This window comes from Genypterus blacodes, unplaced genomic scaffold (genome assembly GCF_046128005.1).
Source record: "Genypterus blacodes isolate CSIRO-AG114 ecotype Tasmania unplaced genomic scaffold, CSIRO-AGI_Gbla_v1 ptg000348l_1, whole genome shotgun sequence".
In the NCBI taxonomy this organism is placed as follows: domain Eukaryota; kingdom Metazoa; phylum Chordata; class Actinopteri; order Ophidiiformes; family Ophidiidae; genus Genypterus; species Genypterus blacodes.
Genome location: NW_027467132.1, coordinates 2,143,349 through 2,164,114, shown reverse-complemented (window position 1 = coordinate 2,164,114; position 20,766 = coordinate 2,143,349). Strand labels below are relative to the sequence as shown.

At 48.4% G+C, this 20,766-nt stretch overlaps 1 protein-coding gene across 7 annotated transcripts in view; it reads right to left on the bottom strand.

Moving 5' to 3' along the window:
• The window catches only part of LOC142988755 (partitioning defective 3 homolog), a 269,011-nt gene that overhangs the window by 43,227 nt on the left and 205,018 nt on the right, over positions 1-20,766 (bottom strand). For 6 of the 7 annotated variants that reach the window (XR_012960619.1, XR_012960620.1, XM_076137992.1 and 3 more), the window contains one exon: positions 17,984-18,298. Coding sequence is in view for 5 of the 7 variants with exons in the window: in XM_076137992.1 (XP_075994107.1) it covers positions 17,984-18,298 (315 nt within the window). In the remaining 2 variants the exon portion in view is untranslated. The remainder of the gene's footprint in view (positions 1-17,983; positions 18,299-20,766) is intronic. The other variant, XM_076137995.1, reaches the window with a different exon arrangement.

The window sequence follows — 20,766 nt, the reverse complement described above, 5'->3', positions numbered from 1 at the left end:
ACACGCTCCTTTCCCAAGCACGTTCACAGGCTGCGCACAAAATAATGATCAACCGCAAAAAGTTTCCCTGTTGCACAAGTTGGAGCCGGTGCATGTTTGCAAAGCAAGGGCAACCGACGGAGAGAGAGGGAGATGAAAACCAAGCGTTGTACAGAAGTAAAGGTTGAAGGAGAAAGTGATTGCTTGTGATGTGACATTGCTGATGGCAAATCAGGTACGAGTACGAAACAAAAGACACAAAGAGGCTTCATGTGCTTTGCTCTCGCTCGCCGGGTAGACTTTTTGCTTTTATTGTGAGTTAAGGTAGCAGACAGAAAGTTCTTCAGAGTGAGCGCAGGCATGAATCAGAGAGGAGGCGGCGGAGCGTGTGAGGCGTTCAGGTGCCTGCGTGTGGGCGGAGAGGGAAGTGGGGAAAGTTCACACATCAGAACTTTTATAATGAATTAAATGGGATGCGTCCCTAAAAGACTCTGAAGAGCTCATGAGACCTATTTGCCAAATAAATTCCGAACTGTTCACATTTATAACTACCCTAGCATGTTAAACTTAATCTGTTCCATGTCTTAAGTGTGGACTGAAACATTACAACTCATCGCCTTGTGTCCTCAATGTTTCTTCAGCTATAATTAATATTCTTTTACGGATAAGCAGACATTATTAAAGCAGCATTTGTCTGGTATCGTATGAGTGACTCACCGGCTGATCTTGACAGTGATACAGGAGGATTCTGAGGACACAAACCATCCTTTACTTGTTTCCAGTTCTCAGGCTCCAGCTGGACTTGGTCAAGATAAGGATCTTTATTAAAAAATTCGCAAAAACCTTTGGGATAGTTCATCATCTTCCAGACGCTGACATGTAAATGAATTCTTTATTGAAAGCAGTGACCTATCCAAATGCTTCTTTGGCCGAGGTTGCTTCAGACAAAACACAGAGTTCTCTTCCTATTCTCTTATAATTGGTTTTCCAAACCAATTATCAGTCAAACCTATCAGCCAATCAGTCAGCGTGTACACGAGTGTGTGTGTTCTCCGCCACCACAGGGGTCACAACAGTAGCTATCAGACGCAGATCAGTCAGGGAGGCTTTAATCTGGGGTGGGTCGCTGTCAACATGACCACTTTCCATTGAGCCCCGGCTCCTCTGAGCGGCCGTCACAGTGTGGCTAGTGACAGAAAACATCAGCGAGCCACTAATCCCTGTTTAGGCCTATGAAAACAAAGACAAAGGCCTCTCCCTGCCACTTACTCTCTCTTGTTATCCCTCTTGCTGCCAGGCCCTCTCCCCTTTCACCCGGGCACCCACCCACCCTGCCCAACTCAGCCCTGATTAGCAGGCTTCACACACACACACACACACACACACACTCACTCACACACACACACACACACCGTCTGAGCCGTGCCATTGTCTCCCAGGATATCCCCTCTCTCAGCACCTGGTGGGGGAGGAGGGATTATCTCCCCTCCTAACTGCTTTAAGAATGCTCTCTACTTTTTGACTCTCTCCCACCACACTTCCTGTTTTGTCCTCCTCCTCCTCCTGCCGCCGTGGTCAAGCACAGTATGTCAGAGTGAATGAGGCTTATCCGGGAGGGGCGGGCTTCACACGTGGCGCTGTTTCAGCCTGACACTGGCCTGTGTGCCGATGAAAGAGCCTGGGGTTAAGCTACTTGACATTCTCACGCACCCGCAGCCAAATGGTCGGCATGAACGCGGCACATTTGTCCTTTCCTTGCCAGCAGTGGCACACTTGTCTGCGATACGACAAGATTGCACTGTTAAAGTCAGCTCAGTCATGCACAGGTGGAAATAACAAGGGATCAAGTCCTGCCTTCAGCTCTGTGATGTTTAGAATCCTAAAACTCCTTCTAGTTTCTTCACAGCAGCTCGTATTTCCTCCACTGTGCAGTTTGACAGGAAGGCTCGATTCTTTCACCGTTTCTGCTCACCTGCTAGAAAACGTACGGCCCATTAAAAACTGCCCTTTGTCTGTTTGGCAGGAGGAGGAGACACTTCTGCTCCTCCTGCCAGTTTGCTTGCTACGGACACAACATGGGCACAACATGGACACAACATGTGAGAGACAAACATGTCTGCTGCTCAGCATCGTCTCCTTCTCACCGTCTCTCCACGTCTCCTTCTCCTCCCTCTTTCCCCCCTTTGTGTCTTCGTCTCCCCATGACCTGAGTGAAGGCTGCTGCAGGTAGAAGCAGGATGCGGTTCTCTAACTGCAGCAGCACACACACACACACAGCACTCACAAACACACACACACAAACACAAACCTGTGCGTTTCGTGTGTGACAAGTATTAAGCAGCAGGTTCAGATGTAGATTCAGGAGATGTAACCGTAGTAAAAGAGGCTTTATTGGAAGTGTTTCTTGTTTTTCTACACATTTTCTTACCCGTCCCTGTCAGTGTAAAGATCAATAAGCTGAAGATCCTTATCCCTGAACACGGCTTTGTATTTGTTGCCATGTTGTATAACTATGTGGAAGCGTGGAAGTTAAACTATGAGGCAATTACTGAAACTCAAACAGGAGAGAGGTCACACACATGACCCAACAGTCCGGCCTCACCTGTGTGTGTGTGTGTAAACAACCACACAAAAGGGAAACTCAGCAAGTTGTTCTTCTATTCAAGGTTGCATAAAAAGTCAGTTGTGTTTGTGTTAGTTTATGTAACCTCAGTGAGCAAACCCACAGCAAGGACAGTGTTTAATACACACAGATGTGCTCCGTGATTCATTTGTTCCCCGATAAGATGGACTGGAAAACAAACAAGTGAGCCCTTTGTGTTGGAGAGGTGAAGCCATCAAGGTCTGCAGATAACCTTGTTTACGCCTCCGTATGTACGTGGAGAATAATATGAGAACGCCGCCGCCGCCGCCCCCAGAGCCTATTGGCATTCAGAAGTGAACATAAACCTGTGCGGCGTGGTTAACATCGCCCTTCAGCAGCCAGAAAGCTTCCAGTCGTCCCCGTTAATCTGCCTGGCGATCGCAGGCTGATTTTACAGAGTGCTATCGGGGCTGTGAATTGCGTGGAGGCGAAACAAAAATCAATAATTAGTTTAATTGTGTTAGGCTAATGTGCAGGAGAGCCATCTAAGCTCACATCAGCCAGCCGGGCCGGCGTGCAGGCGGAGCGGCGAGGCAGATAAGGGCGGACAGCTCTGTTACAACCAGCGGCTAATTACAAGTGATTCATCAGACAGATGCTCTGATGTCACTTAATTGATTTGTGAATTAATAATCGGAGGGTAAAATAATTCTGCCGGCGACGCAACTTCTCCTCCTCCTCCTCCTCCACCTCCTCTTCCTCCGTCACAGCACCTGGGTGGCGATGAGACGGCGTGGGTGCTGCGGGGCGATTCCACCGATCGGACCGATAGAGCACAAAGCGAGGCCAGGTGGAAGATGAAACGCTGAGCTGCTCTCCTTATCTCATTACCCAGGATCTGATTACTCCACAAATACAAGCATTGTTCTGCAGCCAAAAACAAGAGACGCTTCTGTCACAGGGATGTTTTCCAAATGGAGGTTTGAGCAAAACTAAAAGTTTATAGCGTCTTTGAAAACAGAAACACTAAAGAGTATTCCCTCATCTCTCTGCTCGACGCTGGGAGGCAGGGAGAAGCAGTTGGAAGCCAAGCAGGCTGCATTGTGGGACAACAACTCCCTTGTTGGTGTTTTTTTCACTCACGTCTCTGAGGGAGGGGGTCGGTGAGGTGAGAGAAACAGAAAAGGGAACGAGAGCAAGAGAGGGGGAGAGAGAGTGAGAGAGACAGAGAGAGTAAGACAGAGAGAGAGAGTAAGAGCGAGCAAGAGAGATAAAGAAAGAAGAAGAGAGAGAGAGTGAGAGCGAAAGATAGATAGAGTGAGAGCGAGCGAGTGAGAGAGAGAAAGTGAGAGCGAGAGCAAGAAAGAGTGAGTGAGAGCGAAACACAGAGAGAGTGAGAGCGAGCGAGTGAGCGAGTGAGAGAGGGGGAGAGAGAGAGAGAGAGAGAAAGAGAGAGAGAGAGAGAGAGAGAGGTAAGTCGCAGGCAGGGGTGGGTACACATGCAGGAACAAGGCCGTGGCCTGGGGGAAACCAGGTTAATGCCACTGTGGTTGGTTAAGGTTTGTACTGTTGTTGTGGCCAGGTAAGGGGGGGGGGGGGGCAGAGGGGGGTTAGGGGGGTTAGGGGGTCACCAGGGACGGGAAATAATGAAGAGGAAAGCCTCATCCACTTCCTTGGTTTAGCCTTTGGCCTCTAATGAGGGCTCTTGACACCGGGGAGCACACTGAGATGACGCGTTTGGCAGTCTGGCAAATTGACCTGGGAGCCTGACGGGTGATTGACAGCGACTCCTCAGGGCGCCTATGCTGCCCTGCATGTGTGTGTGTGTGTGTCTGCATGTGTTTGTATGTGAAGGAAAGCGTAAGACTGACAAAGACGAGAGATGGAATGAGTCAGAGAGAGCAGAAGAGAGAGAGAGAGAGAGAGAGAGAGAGGAGAAGAAGGAGTGACGGGCCTGCTGGCGATGAAGAGTGAGGAAGAGGAGCACGCCAGCAGTGGAATGGTGATTGTGGGTAATTTGGTTCAGGACCAAAATTAGAGCAGAGGTTCAAACATCAAAGTGGTGTGGAATGAAAGTGTTTACCAGATGCGGTCATTTGATATCTCCCTCCGTGTGTGTGTGTGTGTGGTGTGTGTGTGTGTGGTGTGTGTGTGTGTTAATACCAAAAAATGCATTTTCTTGCCTTTTCCCACCTAGTTGTACTCATACTCCATGAAACATTACATCAGATCCCTCATAAGCACATTACACTCCTTTCATCATGTACCTTAAGTTGCCGTATAGAGTTCTGATTGTGTAATTATTATGACGGATATAAATGAGAGCGCTCTTCATAATGGCTGCTAACATTATAAAACTTAGTAATTATAGCCGAGCCTCCTCATCAGCCTGCAGAGTGCGGCATTACCAGCACATTGCTAATGATTAACAACATGAACAACATTTGTACTGTAACCCATCAGGATGATTTAAATCACACGGTAATAAGCCACTCAAGGTGAGAGGCAATTAGATTATAATGAGGTCTTAACAGGGGCGTAATCAGAAATTTGGGGTCTCCTGGAGAACAAGGTGTCAAGGCTCATTTTTAAATAAAGGAATCTCTGGAATCGTCCCCACCTGAGGAACTATAAGAGACGTCTGCATGTTAGGAGAACGTCTGGAGCCAGAAGGAGAGCAGACACAGGAGCACACACACACACACACACACACACACACCTCATTAGGTTCCTACATGTTTACGTTCACTCTCTCTGCTTATTCTCTCATTACTTTGCAAGTTGCCAGGCATCAGTTTTATATATAGGCCATTAGAGATATTGTATATGGCAAGGTGTGACAAACAACACAAAGCATTGATTCAGCGCTCACGTGCCCGCCCGCCTGTAAATCAGACGCTCCAGCAGACGGCACGCCCACACTCCATAACTCCTGCTCCTACCTGCAGGCTGAGACGTTGAGCTGGCTGGAGTGCTATGAGTATCTGAATGATTTCTTTATGTCTCTCTTTAGCAGGCCCACATATATCAGCCAGACCCTCGGTGTAAACGTCTATTTATCTCCCAATCTAGAAACAGAACGACCCGGCACGGCCGTAAACTAGACCTGGAGGGGAGAGGCTGTACCTGGTGGGAGGGGGTGCTGCCATGACGGTGAGCAGGGAGTTACAGCACCGACGTGAGTCATGACTCAGACTGGTACAGATGGAGTAAACTATGTGTTTTTGTTAAGATACGTCTGTTAATCATCCTTATTTACATACTGGGGCCACAGAGGAGAACATCTACTCACTCAGACTGAGACCTGGAGGCTTCAAAGGAGGAGAAACTCCATTTATTCTTTTGTTTAGGATTCTATTTGTGATTTCCTTTACATTTCCTTTAAGAAGCCTGGTTTGCTTCCACTTGGTGACTTCTAATGTCCCTCTAAATGTGTCATAATGACGTGAGGAGAGTCTGGGAAGGTGGAGATGTGCTCTTCTGAAGGAGAGGCAGAGTAGGAGGACACCTAAACCCATGGAGGCTGAGAGAGAGAACAAGGATCCAACATGCAACTGCAATGAAGGAAGAGCCAAGAAAACCACAGTATGAAGTTATTCACACCTAAAATAAGAATGTGTAGGATCAGATAACTGTGATAGGAACCAGGTGAAGGCCCGTCTGCTAGCTTCACTCCTGTCAACACACTGCAGGCTCCTCATTAACATCCAGGACCTGTAAATGTGCCAGTGGGCCTTTTATCCTCAGTCAGATAAGCAGGAGGGGAAAAAAAAAAAAAGTCCAATCACAACAACAACAACAAAAAAGAAAAAAGAAAGACGTTTTAGCCGGAGGGGAAGAAAGCAAAACAATCATTAGACAGGCAGAGCTCGTCTTTCAAGCAGACAAATTAAAAAAGAAATAAATAAAATAAGAACGGATGGTCTGGGGTGAAAGTGAACAACAATGATGGCGTGACAGCTCTGCTTTATTCGGCTAATAACGCCGTCGCAGCACCGCGGAGCCAGGCCGGCTGAATTATCGCCCCTCTACACCCGATTGCTGCCATTTTTCTTAAAGTCTCCCCGAGGAGCGAGCCGGCGGTTCACACACCGTCTGCTACATTCTTCCACCCCAGGGGCTGCGGCGATGTGGCTGCGAGATATGTGGAGAGTTACGGCGCTGCTTTCAGGGGCTGTTAGTTCTCATATCTTGTTTTAAGGCCGGAGTGATGGGAGCGATGAGAGAGAGAGAGGGAGAGAGAGGGAGGGTTGAGTTATGGAGCGCGGTGGGGGAACTGGAAACACTTCCCGTCGCTCCGCAATGGAGAGATGAATGATGGGATGGGAGTCTGTACTGCCTCGGCCTCGGACGGGGAGGAGTGGGAGGGTAAACACTCCACTCTGCCATCCTTCTGGCTGTCTGGGAGGCGAGACGAGGCGAGGGTCTGCTCGCCGCCTCGTTTCCTATTTATCTGGGTTCATCTCTGCTGCTTCGTCTACCTGGTTGGCACCGTTGGGTTCACTGCCCCTCTCTCTCTCTCTCTCTCTCTCTCTCTCTCTCTCTCTCTCTCTCTCTCCCTCTCCCCACTTTCTGCCTCTACATTGTCGTTCAGTGTGTTAACATCTCTCCAGCTGTGTTTTCCCCTCGGCCACATCGTTTGTCCTTACAATCGTTTGCTTCAGAGCAGGAGCTCAGAATGGCTCCATAACCGGAGTTGTGCTCCCAAATGATTCATATTGTTGCTAAAGTAGATAAGAATCTCTCTCTCTCTCCCTCTCTCTCTCTCTCTGTCCCGTGGAATGTGATGATGACAGAGCATGCCATCCTGATTACAAGCTTCACACACACACACACACACACACACACACACACACACATAGAGCGGCATGACTGAAGTCTTCCTCGCTAAAATGGAGAAGACGTAGATCAGCTGCGGCGATGGATACACTGTCTGACAAAAGCATAACCAGGCCTAATCCAATATACACACACACACACACACAGGCCCTCACACACACCACAAACAATATGGAAGACAGATTGTTAACAGTTGTGAATCATAAGAGGTTTTCTTGCTTTGGTCACCTTCAGTCCAACTGATCAAATGTGACACGACATGGAGGTCCTGTCACTCTGCACTGTGTGTGTGTGTGTGTGTGTGTGTGTGCAGGGGGGGGCTTCTCTCTTCAGTGCCCCTCTCTACATTTCTACATTACTGAAGCCAAACTCCCCATTTCTCAGGTTTCCCTTCCTCCCTGTCATCCTCCCGTTCTTCTTCTTCTTCATCTCAATGCTTTAACTAAGCTGATTAAAGGAACTCCCTCCCTCCCACACACACTCCACCACACACTGCCACCCTAACCCTCACGCAGCCCCACAGACCTCCAGCAGCCAGGGGCCCGTCCGCTCCCCGTGCATATTAAGTGTGGGATTTGTGTCCTGGGTTTGAAATTGGAAATCACAAGTAAGAATAATCAGCTTTGGGAGGTTTCACCTTCTGCTCTCCTGTGCCTGTGCCTGTGCCTGTGCGTGTGTGTGTGTGTGTGTGTGTGTGTGTGTGCGCGCGCGCATGTGTGTTATTTTCCCCTGTCTCCAATGGCAACAAGGAGCCAGTACACTCCCCTGCTGTGAGTCAGAGTGCTTATTCACCGGCTCGACGGGGCCAAACCCCCTCAACCCCCCCCACAAAAATAAAAAGCCCTTCTGGTTATTCACTCCCACCCACCTTCCATTTATAAAAGGGACCCAGAAATAGACCAAGAGGCTATTAGGAAAAACACAGCTAGAGGAGGAGGAAGCAGTAGGGGTTTACAGTGCAGAGCCATTCAAGGGTACACTCTCCTCCGCTCTCTCTCTCTCTCTCTCTCTCTCTCTCTCTCTGCCCATCTTTGTTCTTATGAATCAATGCTTTGGTGAACATGCTCTCATTATGGCGCTGTAGCCGGGGCCTTGTTCTCTTGTGTCCCTGGCGATGGTTTGAAAATAAGGACGATGGAGAGAGAGAGAGAGAAAGAGAGGAAAAAGGGGGAACAAAGAAGAGAGAGGAGTCTGAGAGGAGAGGAGATGTAAAGGGAGGAGATGAGGGAGAACATTAATGAAGCCTAATGCAAACACTAACACGCTGGTATTCCTTTGGAGATGAATCATCACCTCAGGTCTCTGCATTCATCATCAAATCTGAAGATGAGTGGTTTGTATAAAGAGATTTCTAAAGCGGTTCATAAATAAAAGGATAGTTGAATGTCCTCCTGACCTAAAGGTGCCTGAGGAAACACATCAGGGCCCAAAGGAGCCAGGACAGAATCATTCACTTCTTCCTCATGACACCGTTTACAGTCTCACCGGCTCTGCTCCCGGTGATAAACACATCCGTGACTCAGGCTCCGCTCCGGAAACAGATGTCTGCCGTGATTTACTGTGATCATGCAGACACGCGGCCAGACGACACACACACACACACACACGAACACACACACACACACACACACACAGATCGCAGAGAGTCACATTTTCTTGCCATCAATCCCCAGATGCATCAATATCAGTCCGCATGTCTTCATTTTATGGAGGAAATAGTGGTGGAATTGGAACCTATGACTGAAAATATGCTTCATTACTTAAAGGCAAGGGTGTCGTCTGCGTATACGGTTATGTGTTAAGTTTGTAAATATAAGGAAACAAACAGGAAATAGAGAATTTAGAGAAGAAATTTCTCTTTATTATGACTATTTTGGAAATGTTTATGTGCATTCATAAATAAAAATCTTAAATTAAATCAAAATTAAATAGTTAAATAGTAATAAATGACTGTATAATGGACTGGAAGGTAAAAATAAATATAAACACACACACACACACACACACACACACACACACACACACACAGACCTACAGCAGGATGTATAGAGACTGTATGGCTGCTCTTAGCTGGAAGTGTGTGCTCACCCGTACAGGAAGCATCCCGACACAACACTCCTCACCCATAAACATAAAAACATAAGCTGCCGTGAAGAAACACACACACTTCATCATCCAGGCCATTTCCACCGCCACGCGATGAAGAAACCGCCGCTTCCTACCAAAGGTCATAAACCCGCGTTGAGTTTAATTGACGTCCCTGACTGCCACTAAAACACGGCCATTATCCGGAGCAGAACCACGGCGGGTCGACCCGGCAGTGAGCCTTTAATGACGGCCGTATAACTACAGGACGGGCACGACTCTTTATGTTTAATCATGACGGAGAAGACGAGTGTTTCTGGGACGCCGTCTCTCCCCGGGACACTTACAGGCCGTGACAGCAAACGGATGCCGGAGTCGCCGTAACCGCCGGCAATAACAGTAAATAAAATACAGATGCAGGTAGAAGCCGCAGACACAGACGGGGCAGAGGAACCACAGACAGTTTGATGTAGAGATGGTGTAGGAATGTTAGCAGGGGAGGAGGGAGAGAAGAGCGGAGCAAACGAGCTAAGAACTTGTCCTTTGGTCCAATCAAGGAGCCGATTCAATAAGCCTGATGAAGTTAAAATGCCTGTGGTTATTAACTTCCCCTCTAATGTCTGCTGGAGCAAACACAGCAAGCATAAAAGTGTCATTCCACAGAATATGACACCCATTCTTTGAAAAGAGGCCAGGCTCCAAGACCTTTGGAGCCTCTGAGACGATACCAGATGACATCATGGGCCCATTAGCGCAGAGCGATAAGGTGAACCAATAAGCCGCCATTACTCTGTTGCGAGGAGCTAACAGCATTTTTACAGGCATGCTGATGGCATTAGGAATGTCTGCCCCGGCCCCCGCAAGGCTTTTATTAGGACCCGCGTCCAGCTCAAACGGATCTGACTCAGTTGACCTAACAAAGCTTTTGTCCCATTTTTCTAGAGAGGTCCGACATCTAAGTCCCGGTCCCAGCAGACCCCCCACAGCTCCGACAGCTCTCTCTCTCCCTCATGTGTGTGTGTGCAAGAGTACTTTAAATACAGGCTTCTACTCCATCTGTGTAAGGGAAAGTGGAGGGCGTGATGGTTAAGAGACGAGACCACGGACAAGCGGACTACAATCGTAGCGGTTAGCGTGGAATGGAAGCGGAATCAACGTCGCTCCTTTGTTGTGTTTAACATACTGAGGTGTGTGTGGATGAGGTGTGTTTGGTACCAGGAGACATGTGCAGCATGGAGAGGCAACATGTTGGTGCAGCTCTACAGGAGATGCTGTCGTGTAAACAACAAGGCGAAGAAGAAGAAAAGGAAAAAGGCTTCAAGTTCACAGGGAAATTGTAAAAAAAAAAACAAAAACGGAACGGAACGAAAAATGCAAAGGAGCTGTTTGGAGGTCGGAGCTATTTCAATGCCTTGTGACTCCGTGTGGAATATGGGAATGAGGCTTAAGACAGATGGAATGTGCGGCTGGCTGGTCTTGTGGATTTGGGACGTATTCACCCATTCAGCTCCCTGTAATTACAAAGGCTCTTGTTGAGATCCGATTTGCCGCCGGGAGCTTGTTCAAAGCGCGGGGGGCGGGCGGGCAGGGGAGGGGGGGGGGGGATTGGAATAACAATGGCGGCGTTCTGACAAAAGAATATGGATACTGCCCCCTAAAATAAAATAGCGGAATCTAATGGCGTTTCTCTGTTGAGTGCGCCGGCTCAGTGGCTCACATGTGGGCAAGGTAAATTTAATTACGTGCCCTGTTCACTTTGCCAGGCTTTGGGTTTAGGAGGAACTAGTGTCTTGATACAGTTGTACCCCGGCGGCCATGTAGGGAAAAGTGTTAAACGCGGGGCAAAGCCTCTGTGACAAATGATGCAGCAGCCGTTTGGTAGGAAGAAGCGGGAACTCTGTGCTTTTCTTTGTCATAAAAATCTGCTATAACAGGAAGCTCATCACTCCAGCAGACCGCACCGCTGTAAACAATCGTAGCGGTTAGCATTCCTGCTCGCTCCTCTCTGTTTGGATCTATGTGTGTGTGAGTAGAGACGGAGATCAAACCCGTGGAGGCGCGAGAGTCATCTGCTCCCTGACACGGTTCATAGTGCCAACGTGTCAGCGAGCGAGTCACCTGCCTCTCAATCGCATTCGTCACCTGATCTATTTCGGGCGCAGATCTGTGCGAGAGCGGCCGCGGCATCGGTACGACAGGAATGAAAGCAGCGATGCCATATTAGTAGATGGGACCCGTGATTAGGTTACCAAATTGAGTTATCTATCATGTGAAGAGCAGTTTCTCACACGGTAATCTCATATTCGAGAAGCAGACGCATCGCACTGGGTTTGATTCAGTCAAAATTGATTTTTCAGTGGCTGAATTCTTCTCACATTTGTTGAAAGCGTTTCCCCTGGGTGCTCTCCACCAATTAGTCACTCTGCCTCTCCAAAACAAACCATTACATTTACTTCACAACGTGGAGACGACAAACACAGATATCTATTTTCTTCATCTGGCTCCCGCACGGCTCCGTCACTTAACCGTGTTGGACCCCGGCAGCCGCCCGCTGGAGCGCTGCGGAGGGATTAGCCGTCTATTTGCAGATGCGGATCGTCAGGAATAAGACGTCCTCCGGTAACCGTCAACAAATGAGGCCTCGGCAGCCGGCGGCCATGTTCATACCTCCTCCAAACCGCTCTTCATTTCCCTTTCTGCCCTCCCTAAATGGCTCCCCCCTCTGTCTCCCCCCCCTCCCTTTCCTTTCATCTAGCGCCGAGAATTCATTAGGCAGTGTACGCATGTCTTCCAGGCTTCCCATTTGAAGTACATTGATAAAGCACACACTGTATATGCAAACCTTAATCAGCTTGATCCACTTGATGTAGAATTGAAGGCGAGGTGACTCTATCTCTCCCTCCCCCCCTCCCTCCCTCCCTCCCTCCCTCCCTCCCTCTCCTCTCTTCCTCCTTCAGCTTTCGGGGCTGTTTACTTTCTTAAATGAACATAATGGTACAAACGGAGGAGAGATTGCCTTCTGTGTGCTCCATCGCATCACATCCATCCCACAGGGCCTCTGTGAAGCGCCGGGTAAAAAATGAAAACAGAGCGGGGAAATAATTCACTTGCTTTGCCTGGGAGATACATGCTGCTATCAGTGTGGACACCCTGCGATAAGGCTGCTGTGCATGTGGAGCATCAGGGGGCAAACATCAGAGGGGGAGGGGCCAACAGGCGCCTTTCCTAACACATATTCAGGCCTTTTCCACTGCCGGAGGAGGAAGGTTAGTCACTCAGAATGACCATAACAGTAACAGCAGTTGACGACCTTTGTGTGAGACCATTCGCGGCACCTTCAGCTCTCTCAACCACAACATTCCACATCTGCATCCCCGTGTTTTCCCTCTTTCAGGTAAAGGACACACACACACGTACCGTAGCTCTCAGTCACACAAGGACGCAGAACTGAAAAGGCTGCCGGATGTCGGAGATAAACAAAGACACATCGCCAAAAAAACGCTGGATCTCCGAAGAGAAGAAGAGGCAGCAGAGCTTCATCTCCAAGCACGATGCAGAGAATCCAAGAATCCCCATACAAATCAGTTAATATGCGAGAGTAAAATGTATAAAATGCTGTAAAGCAGAGAGAGAGTCTGTGTTTCCTGATGTGAGTCATGGGAGCAGGAGAGGAAGCCGCTCTGACTGAGCTGCAGCTATGAGCAAAAGAGCTTCAACCACAACCAGGTGACGCTAAAGGATTCATTTGTTTGTGAATAAATGATTGAGAGGTTGGATTTAATCAAAGCTACAGACGCTGCAGTCACAACCTGACGTTCGTCTCACTTTGATTGCATCTTAATGAAAATTTAGACTCTAAGAATCACCGGCTGATTGTTGATTGTGGAGTTAATTAGTGAAGCCATATAAGAGACGGCAAACATTAAAAAAACAATTAGCGTGGATTGTCTTTGTGCTGGTGTGAACATTAGAGCTGATGAATATACAGCAAACATCATCTCCATTTACTTTAATGATCCAGTCAGACGGCCAAATCACATCACTTTGGTACAGAACCATGCTATCGTCCATAACAAACGGCAGCCCACACTGATTGTTCTGGTTGATGACGACCAAAGAAGCAGCAGCAGTGAGGAAGAGTCGTCGTTCACACAGCTGCTGCAGAAAGGTTCATGTGTGTGTGAACCCAAACACACATAAACAAACCACAGCTCATCAGAGGAGCAGAGGTCACAAAGTTTCTCTCAAATGTAAAGCCTGACCTTTAATCTGAGGCAGAAAATGCATTAGCTGCCTCTTAATGTGATTAGTAGAGCGTGCAGAGGTTCTGACGGAGGTTCTGCCGTGTGGAGAGAGCAAAGAGGAAGATGTTTCTTTCTAGGTGAGGATCTTTAGGCTCTCTCCTTCTCTCTGCTGCCTGCCAGCGCGGTGGAGCTGCAGAGGACTTCAAGGGCTTTGCACTACTGAGCTCGGCGAGTGCCATATCTACCCCCCCTCACACACACACACACACACACACATACATACACACACACCTCTGTCTCTGTGTCTGACTCTCTCACCCGCGCTCTAAGGAGCTTTAGAGACTCGACTGGGTAATGGGAGCAGCAGTCAATCAAATTGCAGTTTCAAAGGTGATGCTGTTTTCACGCCCGCTTCTTCCCCACAAATCCCAGCGAGCCTGGCACCTGTCAGGTTCTTGCTCTGAAACCCCCGGCAACCGACGCCCCGTCACCCAAACCTCAGGGTCCCACGGCGGACGAGGGGGAGGAGGAGGGGGTTCGACTCTGTCAGTTGCCTGTCGAGAAATGAGGTCATTCCATCAGGCTGGGTTTACGACGGCGTTTTAATAAGGCGAGAGCAAACAGAGAGAGAGAAGACGGTCCTGTTTGAATCTGCTTCACCTTTAAGTCAACCTGCTTTGAGTCAGAGCAGGATTTGTTCTTCGGGTTTTAGGGTGAAATGATATTTACTGTGGCTTTATACAGAACTGAAGCAGAATAAATCCTAGGTTTCCAGTGGTGCCCTTCACTTTTACAGAGTCTGACAGCGTTGTCAAAACACCAGTGGTGCTGCCAGCTCTAATAACGGGAGCTTGGTAATAAAGTGTCAAATGAGCTCCTGTTGTGCCGCCGTCCCGTAGCAGAACAGTAAAACCTGAGACGGACCTCCGGATGGACACAGAGACCAGGGGGTCCTCGTCTCTCCTGAGGTTTACAGGGCTCAGGACCGAGCCGCTCCCAGCTTTACAGTCACGCTGACCTTCCCATTAGGGCTCCATTACCTAGAGTCTATTAGAGAGGAAGAGGCTGAGCCGGGCTCTTCACCAGCTGCAGCCTCTCCTTACCAACAAGAGAGCACACATCTGAAAGGTTGTGTGAGTCATGAATGCTTTCATTATAGAGTAAAATGATACAAACAAGACGTCAAACTAGACAGTAGACCGCCAATCGTAGGCGTGTGGACCCAGCCCTTCAAAATAAGAGTCATTCAACTCATCCACACTGTCCCCCCGTGCCTCTAATTAAAATATTCCTTTTTGTAATGACAGCGCCAAAGGGAAGCACCATAAACAAACAAATGGGAGCATAGACGGTGCTGTGTGTGTGTGTGTGTGTGTGTGTGTGTGTGTGTGAGAAGGAACTGGGACTGTTTGATCTCCTTCCCACCACGCTATTGTTTGACTAGAGGAAAGAGACGCATTAGTGCAAGTGTAGCCGCTTTCCAACACTCACACACACACACACACACGCACACGCACATGCACGCACACACACACACACACACACACAAACACACACAAACAGCCTGTCTTCAACATTCCCCGTTTCCCAGTGACGTTCCATAAAACAAAGCAAATGCTATGAGTTAATTTCAACTCAATCCATGTGAAGGGGGCCCTCACAGACTGGTACAGGGTCCAGGAGGAGGGCAGGGGGGTCTGGGCTCTGGTGACACGCCTCCAGAGGTCATATGATAATCATGAGTTCTCTTCCCGCATGCTTCCCTCCCCAGATAATACTGTTTACTCTTCACGCTGCAGGAGACGGAGCTTTCTCCCCACAGTGGCAGCGAGCCAGCAGAGAGCTCTGCATTGATGCTTTTGTGCATATGCAGCATTTACTAAGCTGCATATCAATAAATAAAAGAATAAAGAAATAGTGGAGATAAGGTTTCCCTCCGGGCCTCAGACCTCAGTAACATTAGACAGGTCGGGGTTAAACGCCGCTCGTTTCCGTCTTTCATACTGACGACTGACTGACATCCCGGAATGAGACGCCCCCCCCCCCCCCCCCCCCCGAGCCACCTCGTGTATTTCCTGTTTGGCCAACATCAAACAGGAAGTGTGTGTTATCTCTGCAGCTATAAAGTCTTACGTTACACTGAGAGCAACTGTTGGGTCTCTCAAGCGTTCCAGTCGGTTTGGATCTTTGAAATGCGTCGCACAAAGTTTAATTTTTCTCTTCAAGCCCACGCAATAATGAAAAAATGATTGAGAATTCTAAATGTGTTGACGCTGTATATTTGACAATGAAAGTTCCATTAAGTTTCATTTAGAAATGCAAATGAGTGTTTATGTTTGCGGTGACAGGCGAGTGACAGAAGTCTGAAACGTGAACGTATTTCAAGCTCATTTCTGCAAATTGCAAATAGCAGAAAGCCTCTGAGCTGAATAAGAACCGGTGCATGTTATTATATCTCAAAGGCTCCAAGACAAACATTACACACACACACACACACACACACAGCGCCGGGGCTGGAATACACAAGATATGCAAAGCGGCGAGCGCTGCAGAACACAAACGTGGAGCTGAACATCTGTTGCATATTTCAAATCCAATCACAACACTCCAGAACAACTAATCCAGTTACTGCAGGAATACTCCATACTGTGCTATCAATACTTCACGCTGCATATAAGCTCGGGTTTCTAATTAACGTGCGACACAAAGCTTCTGTACGGTGACATAAACGCGAGCAGGAAGAGAAAGATAAGACTGTTTAGTTTAGTAAACCAGCTGCAGAACTAACAGTGACCATGTTCATGAGCTCAGCAGCAGCTCAGGACATTTCAACCAGGGGCTTGATGCACTCACATGACGCAGTGTAACCATGACAACCATAAATGTGTGTGAGGCAAATCTTAAGTTTGTTTTGAATCATCCAATCAAGAGAAATGGTATCACTCCATCTTGGTCAGTCAGACTTAGGGAGCGTCATCAAAGTGCACACCTACATGCAGGAGGACTCCATAATTGTTGCATAAAAATCTATACACGAGTTAAAATCCGTTAAAGTGCAACTGCAACAACAACAACGACAACAACATGTTATAAGAATCTAAATCAAATCTAATCTTAATCATAATATGTGTTGGAATAATTACAATTTGATTTTCTATGAGAATCTGACAGGAACTCTGAATAAAGATCGATGTGTAATAAGTTTACGTTTGGCTGCGTTCTCGTCTCACAGGATCGCAGCTTTGAACTTCACAAACACACACAGACACACACACGTTCATTAGGCAGGAGAGAGTGAAGGTGTGTGTGAACGTTGTATTGTTTACTTTCATGTAATATTCACTCTGATCTACGGTGATGAGACGAGTCGCCGCTATCTGACCCTCAGTCTCTTTTCCTGTTTCTCTCTTTCTCTGCTTGATCTTCAGTGTTTGCTCTCAGGCAGCATTAATAAATCAGCACTGGAGAAGAAAAAGAGAATTCATACGATCATACAGCACCGCCGTGCAGAGCTGATCAATAAGAATCAATAGGATTCTGTCCATCACTGATCAACATCTTGTAGTCTTGTGATCAGAGTACACAGATGAGCCGGACAGCAGGTTGAGGATTGTTTCTCTTACTGCTTTACGTTCATTTAAACTTCAGAAACATGAAAGCTGCTCTGACACAAGTCTGTGCCTGAGGATCTCATGGCCCTGGCTGCTGGAGGGAGGAAGCCTCTACATGAGACGTATGGATCAGAGGTCTTCACTAAGCTCTGGGCGTATTGGCACATGGATTCTGTTGGCGACTGGAGGGAGCAGATAAACTCATCAAGTGAACTGAGGCTATCCTGAGTTACAGGAGAAGGATTCTACATATTCTCACTGCAGATCGTCTTAAAAACACACAGACAGTCTGACACAGAGGCTCTATCTCACGGTCGCACACACACACACACACACACACACACACACACACACACACACACACACACCCCGCCCCACCTGAGCCCAGCGACGAAAGGTCACAAGCCCCCAAGTGACAGCTGTCAATCACAGGAGGTGGGTATTATCCAACCCATTAATAACATCCTGGCCGGCTGTGGGAGAGAGCTGGTCACCGCGGGAGACGACCTGCAGGGGGACCTGAGGGAGCGTCGGAGTGGTCCCTCTACAATTTACTCTTTCACCTAATCACAAAGCCGGTTTGTCCTGTGACTTAATAAGAGCTGCAGAGCGTCTGTCAGCAGCGGCTAAGCGCCTCTTACCTTTCTGGCACTGCGGGGCGTCCGTTGCGGGGCTTGTTGACCTGAGCGTACAGAGCCTCCAGGGGCGGCTGGTTGGTCTGAGGGCCTGGGGGGGGATGGTGAGGGGCCTGGGGGGCCTGAGGGAGATGGTAGCGGTGGTGGCTGTTGAAAGGCTCTGTGGCGCTGCCGTCTACGGACGAGTTCAACGACTCGATGCCGGCGTACGTGTGCTCGTCGTCTGAACTGTAGGTGCCGCACACCAAATCCTGGATCTCGGCGTATTCCGTATTCTCGTTGGTCGGTCGCTCCCAAGGCTCCCTCATCTGGGGCCGTCTTCTGTTTATGAAAAGAGAAGAAGAAAGAGAATAAGTGAGATACAAACTATAAGGGATTTGACAAAAACGTGAATAGAAATCGCAAAATCCAATAACTGTGATGAACAAACTCACGGTTTAGGGTCGAGTTAGAATAGTTTCTCAATTTGAACGCGAGAGTATGATTCTACAGGGTTTCATAAACAGCTGTGAGACTAACTTGTAATGTATTAAAGGTCTTCTTTAGGTCGTATAGATAAAAAAGCTGTCTGAGGCAAATGGATCAGTTCACTTCTTCCTCAGGTCCTCTAACACAGGAGAGGTGTGGGAGAGACGGCCAGGCCCCCTATCTGCTGTTCCCACACCTCCTTCCTGTCCCTGGAACCACTCTCACACACACACACACACTCACACACACACAACAGAGCCTTTCACAGGTCCTTTCCTGTCTCGTGTGTGAATGTCCCTCTGTCCACAGCTAACAAGATTCAGTTGCCGTGCCCAATGCGAGTGAGACAGGGGAAGGTGGACAGTGGGAGGTAGAGAGGTGATGTGGGGGGGCGGGGGGGGTGTTGACCTCCCACTGTGGTGACCCTGGCAACAGCCACCAGACCTCTCAACGCTTCCAGATGTGGTATTTCTGCTGTGGGGCGATGTTCACACACACACACACACACACACACACACACACACACACACACACACACTCAGAGCCTCCCACTGGTGTTAGACCCTATTACCTCAGGTCATAAATGACCTCTGAACTCCCAACGCTGCTCCTCAAAGATGATTGACAGCATTGCCACAGTTTGGAACAAGACCATCGTCCCCTCTCCCACAGACTCCCACAGACCCTCACACACTCCCACACACTCCCACACACTCCCACCCACCCAGCTGAACTCTCTCCCATGTCTGTGTATTTTAATAACACTAATCTCATTTCAAACAATGCCCATTTTTCAGCGCTAGATTAACCCAATTCCCACATCCCAGCCCGAGACCGTCTTGTTTATTTTTAGCCGTCCAAAATCCCATTTTCTCAGCATTATCTGCAGAATGAGATTTTGATGGAGGCCTGATGCGATGCGGCCTGATGTGCAGTCATCTGTTAAGCCTCTAAGCTGATTTAGTGTCTCTCTGCATGGAGCAGGTACAGAGTGGAACTTATCAACTCCGCCGCTCCGCCACTTTTCCGTGCGGTCTCACTCCGCCGCCCCGCTGTCACCAAATAGAAAATCGCGTGTAAGGCAAAAAACGCTAATTCCCAGAAGCCCTTTCACCTGCCATCTGGCTTAAAGTGATGTCAGATCTCTGCCAGGAAGGAGCAGACAATGATGTTACCACAGGTTCACGGAAGTCCACAGGGATCTCCAGGCCCTCTGGCGTTTAATGGACTAATCAGATTCATAAAAATGGCAATATTGACATTTGGAACGAGATAATGGCCTTAGCTAGACTGGCGACATCAAGCTGAGAGAGAGAGGGAGAGAGAGAGCGGGAGAGGGAGAGAGACAAAGAGAGAAAGGGGGAGAGGGAGAGAGAGAGAGAGAGAGAGGCAGTCTGCCGTAGATAAAGTTAATAGGTGCATTTGAATGAAAGGATATTCCAGAACAAAGGAATCAGACTCAGACCTTTACGAGCATCAGAGCCAGCTGATTGTCCCGCATTGCAATTTTGATCCTGTTACACACTCATCAACCTTCAAAATAAGATAAACTGCATTCTGTTCTTCTTCTTCACCCTCTTCAATAAAAGCAGAACAGACAGGAAGCGTTCGTATCCCGAGCTCTCTGTGATGAAGACTGTGCCGGGGGATGAAGAGGCCCCTCCACCTGCGAGTGTGAAACCCTTCCATCCATACTCGCTACTCTGTTCTTCTTCAGCAACCTGCAAGTGCTGCTTCCACCCCAGCTTCTCCTGGGAGAGAGAGAGAGCGAGAGACCACCCTGCTCTGCTCCACACACACTCCATTAGACGATTAATGGCCCAGCATGTTAACATTGAGGAAAGTGCTGCCCGTTATTACTGTACAGCCCCAATTACCAGACCCCTTCCTCCTCTCCTGGTCTCCTCCTCTCCTCCTCTCCTGGTCTCCTCTCAGCAGATACAGACCTCCAGCCTGCCACATCTCTTTCTTCTAACACAGAACAATCCAGCCTTAATGGATCCACTTTAGTCTGTAGACTGAGGAACGAGCTCATCCAGATGTATTATCAGGGATTTCACTCAATAGTTGTCATAGTGACGCTTTACTTATATAAGAGGAGACGAGCTGAGGTACTGTGGGAATTAAAATGATTGTATTCTTACCAGATGACAGAACTTTAGCTGGTTCTTCATCACGTTACATAAGGAGAGCATTTCCTCCGGCCCTGCAGACGGTCTGGAGTCTAGACGGTCTAAAGCTGAGGCTTACAGGGCAGAGGTTCAGCTCTAATCTACCGCTCTTTCAACTCTATCAGCTCTATCTGTTAGTGATCATGATCG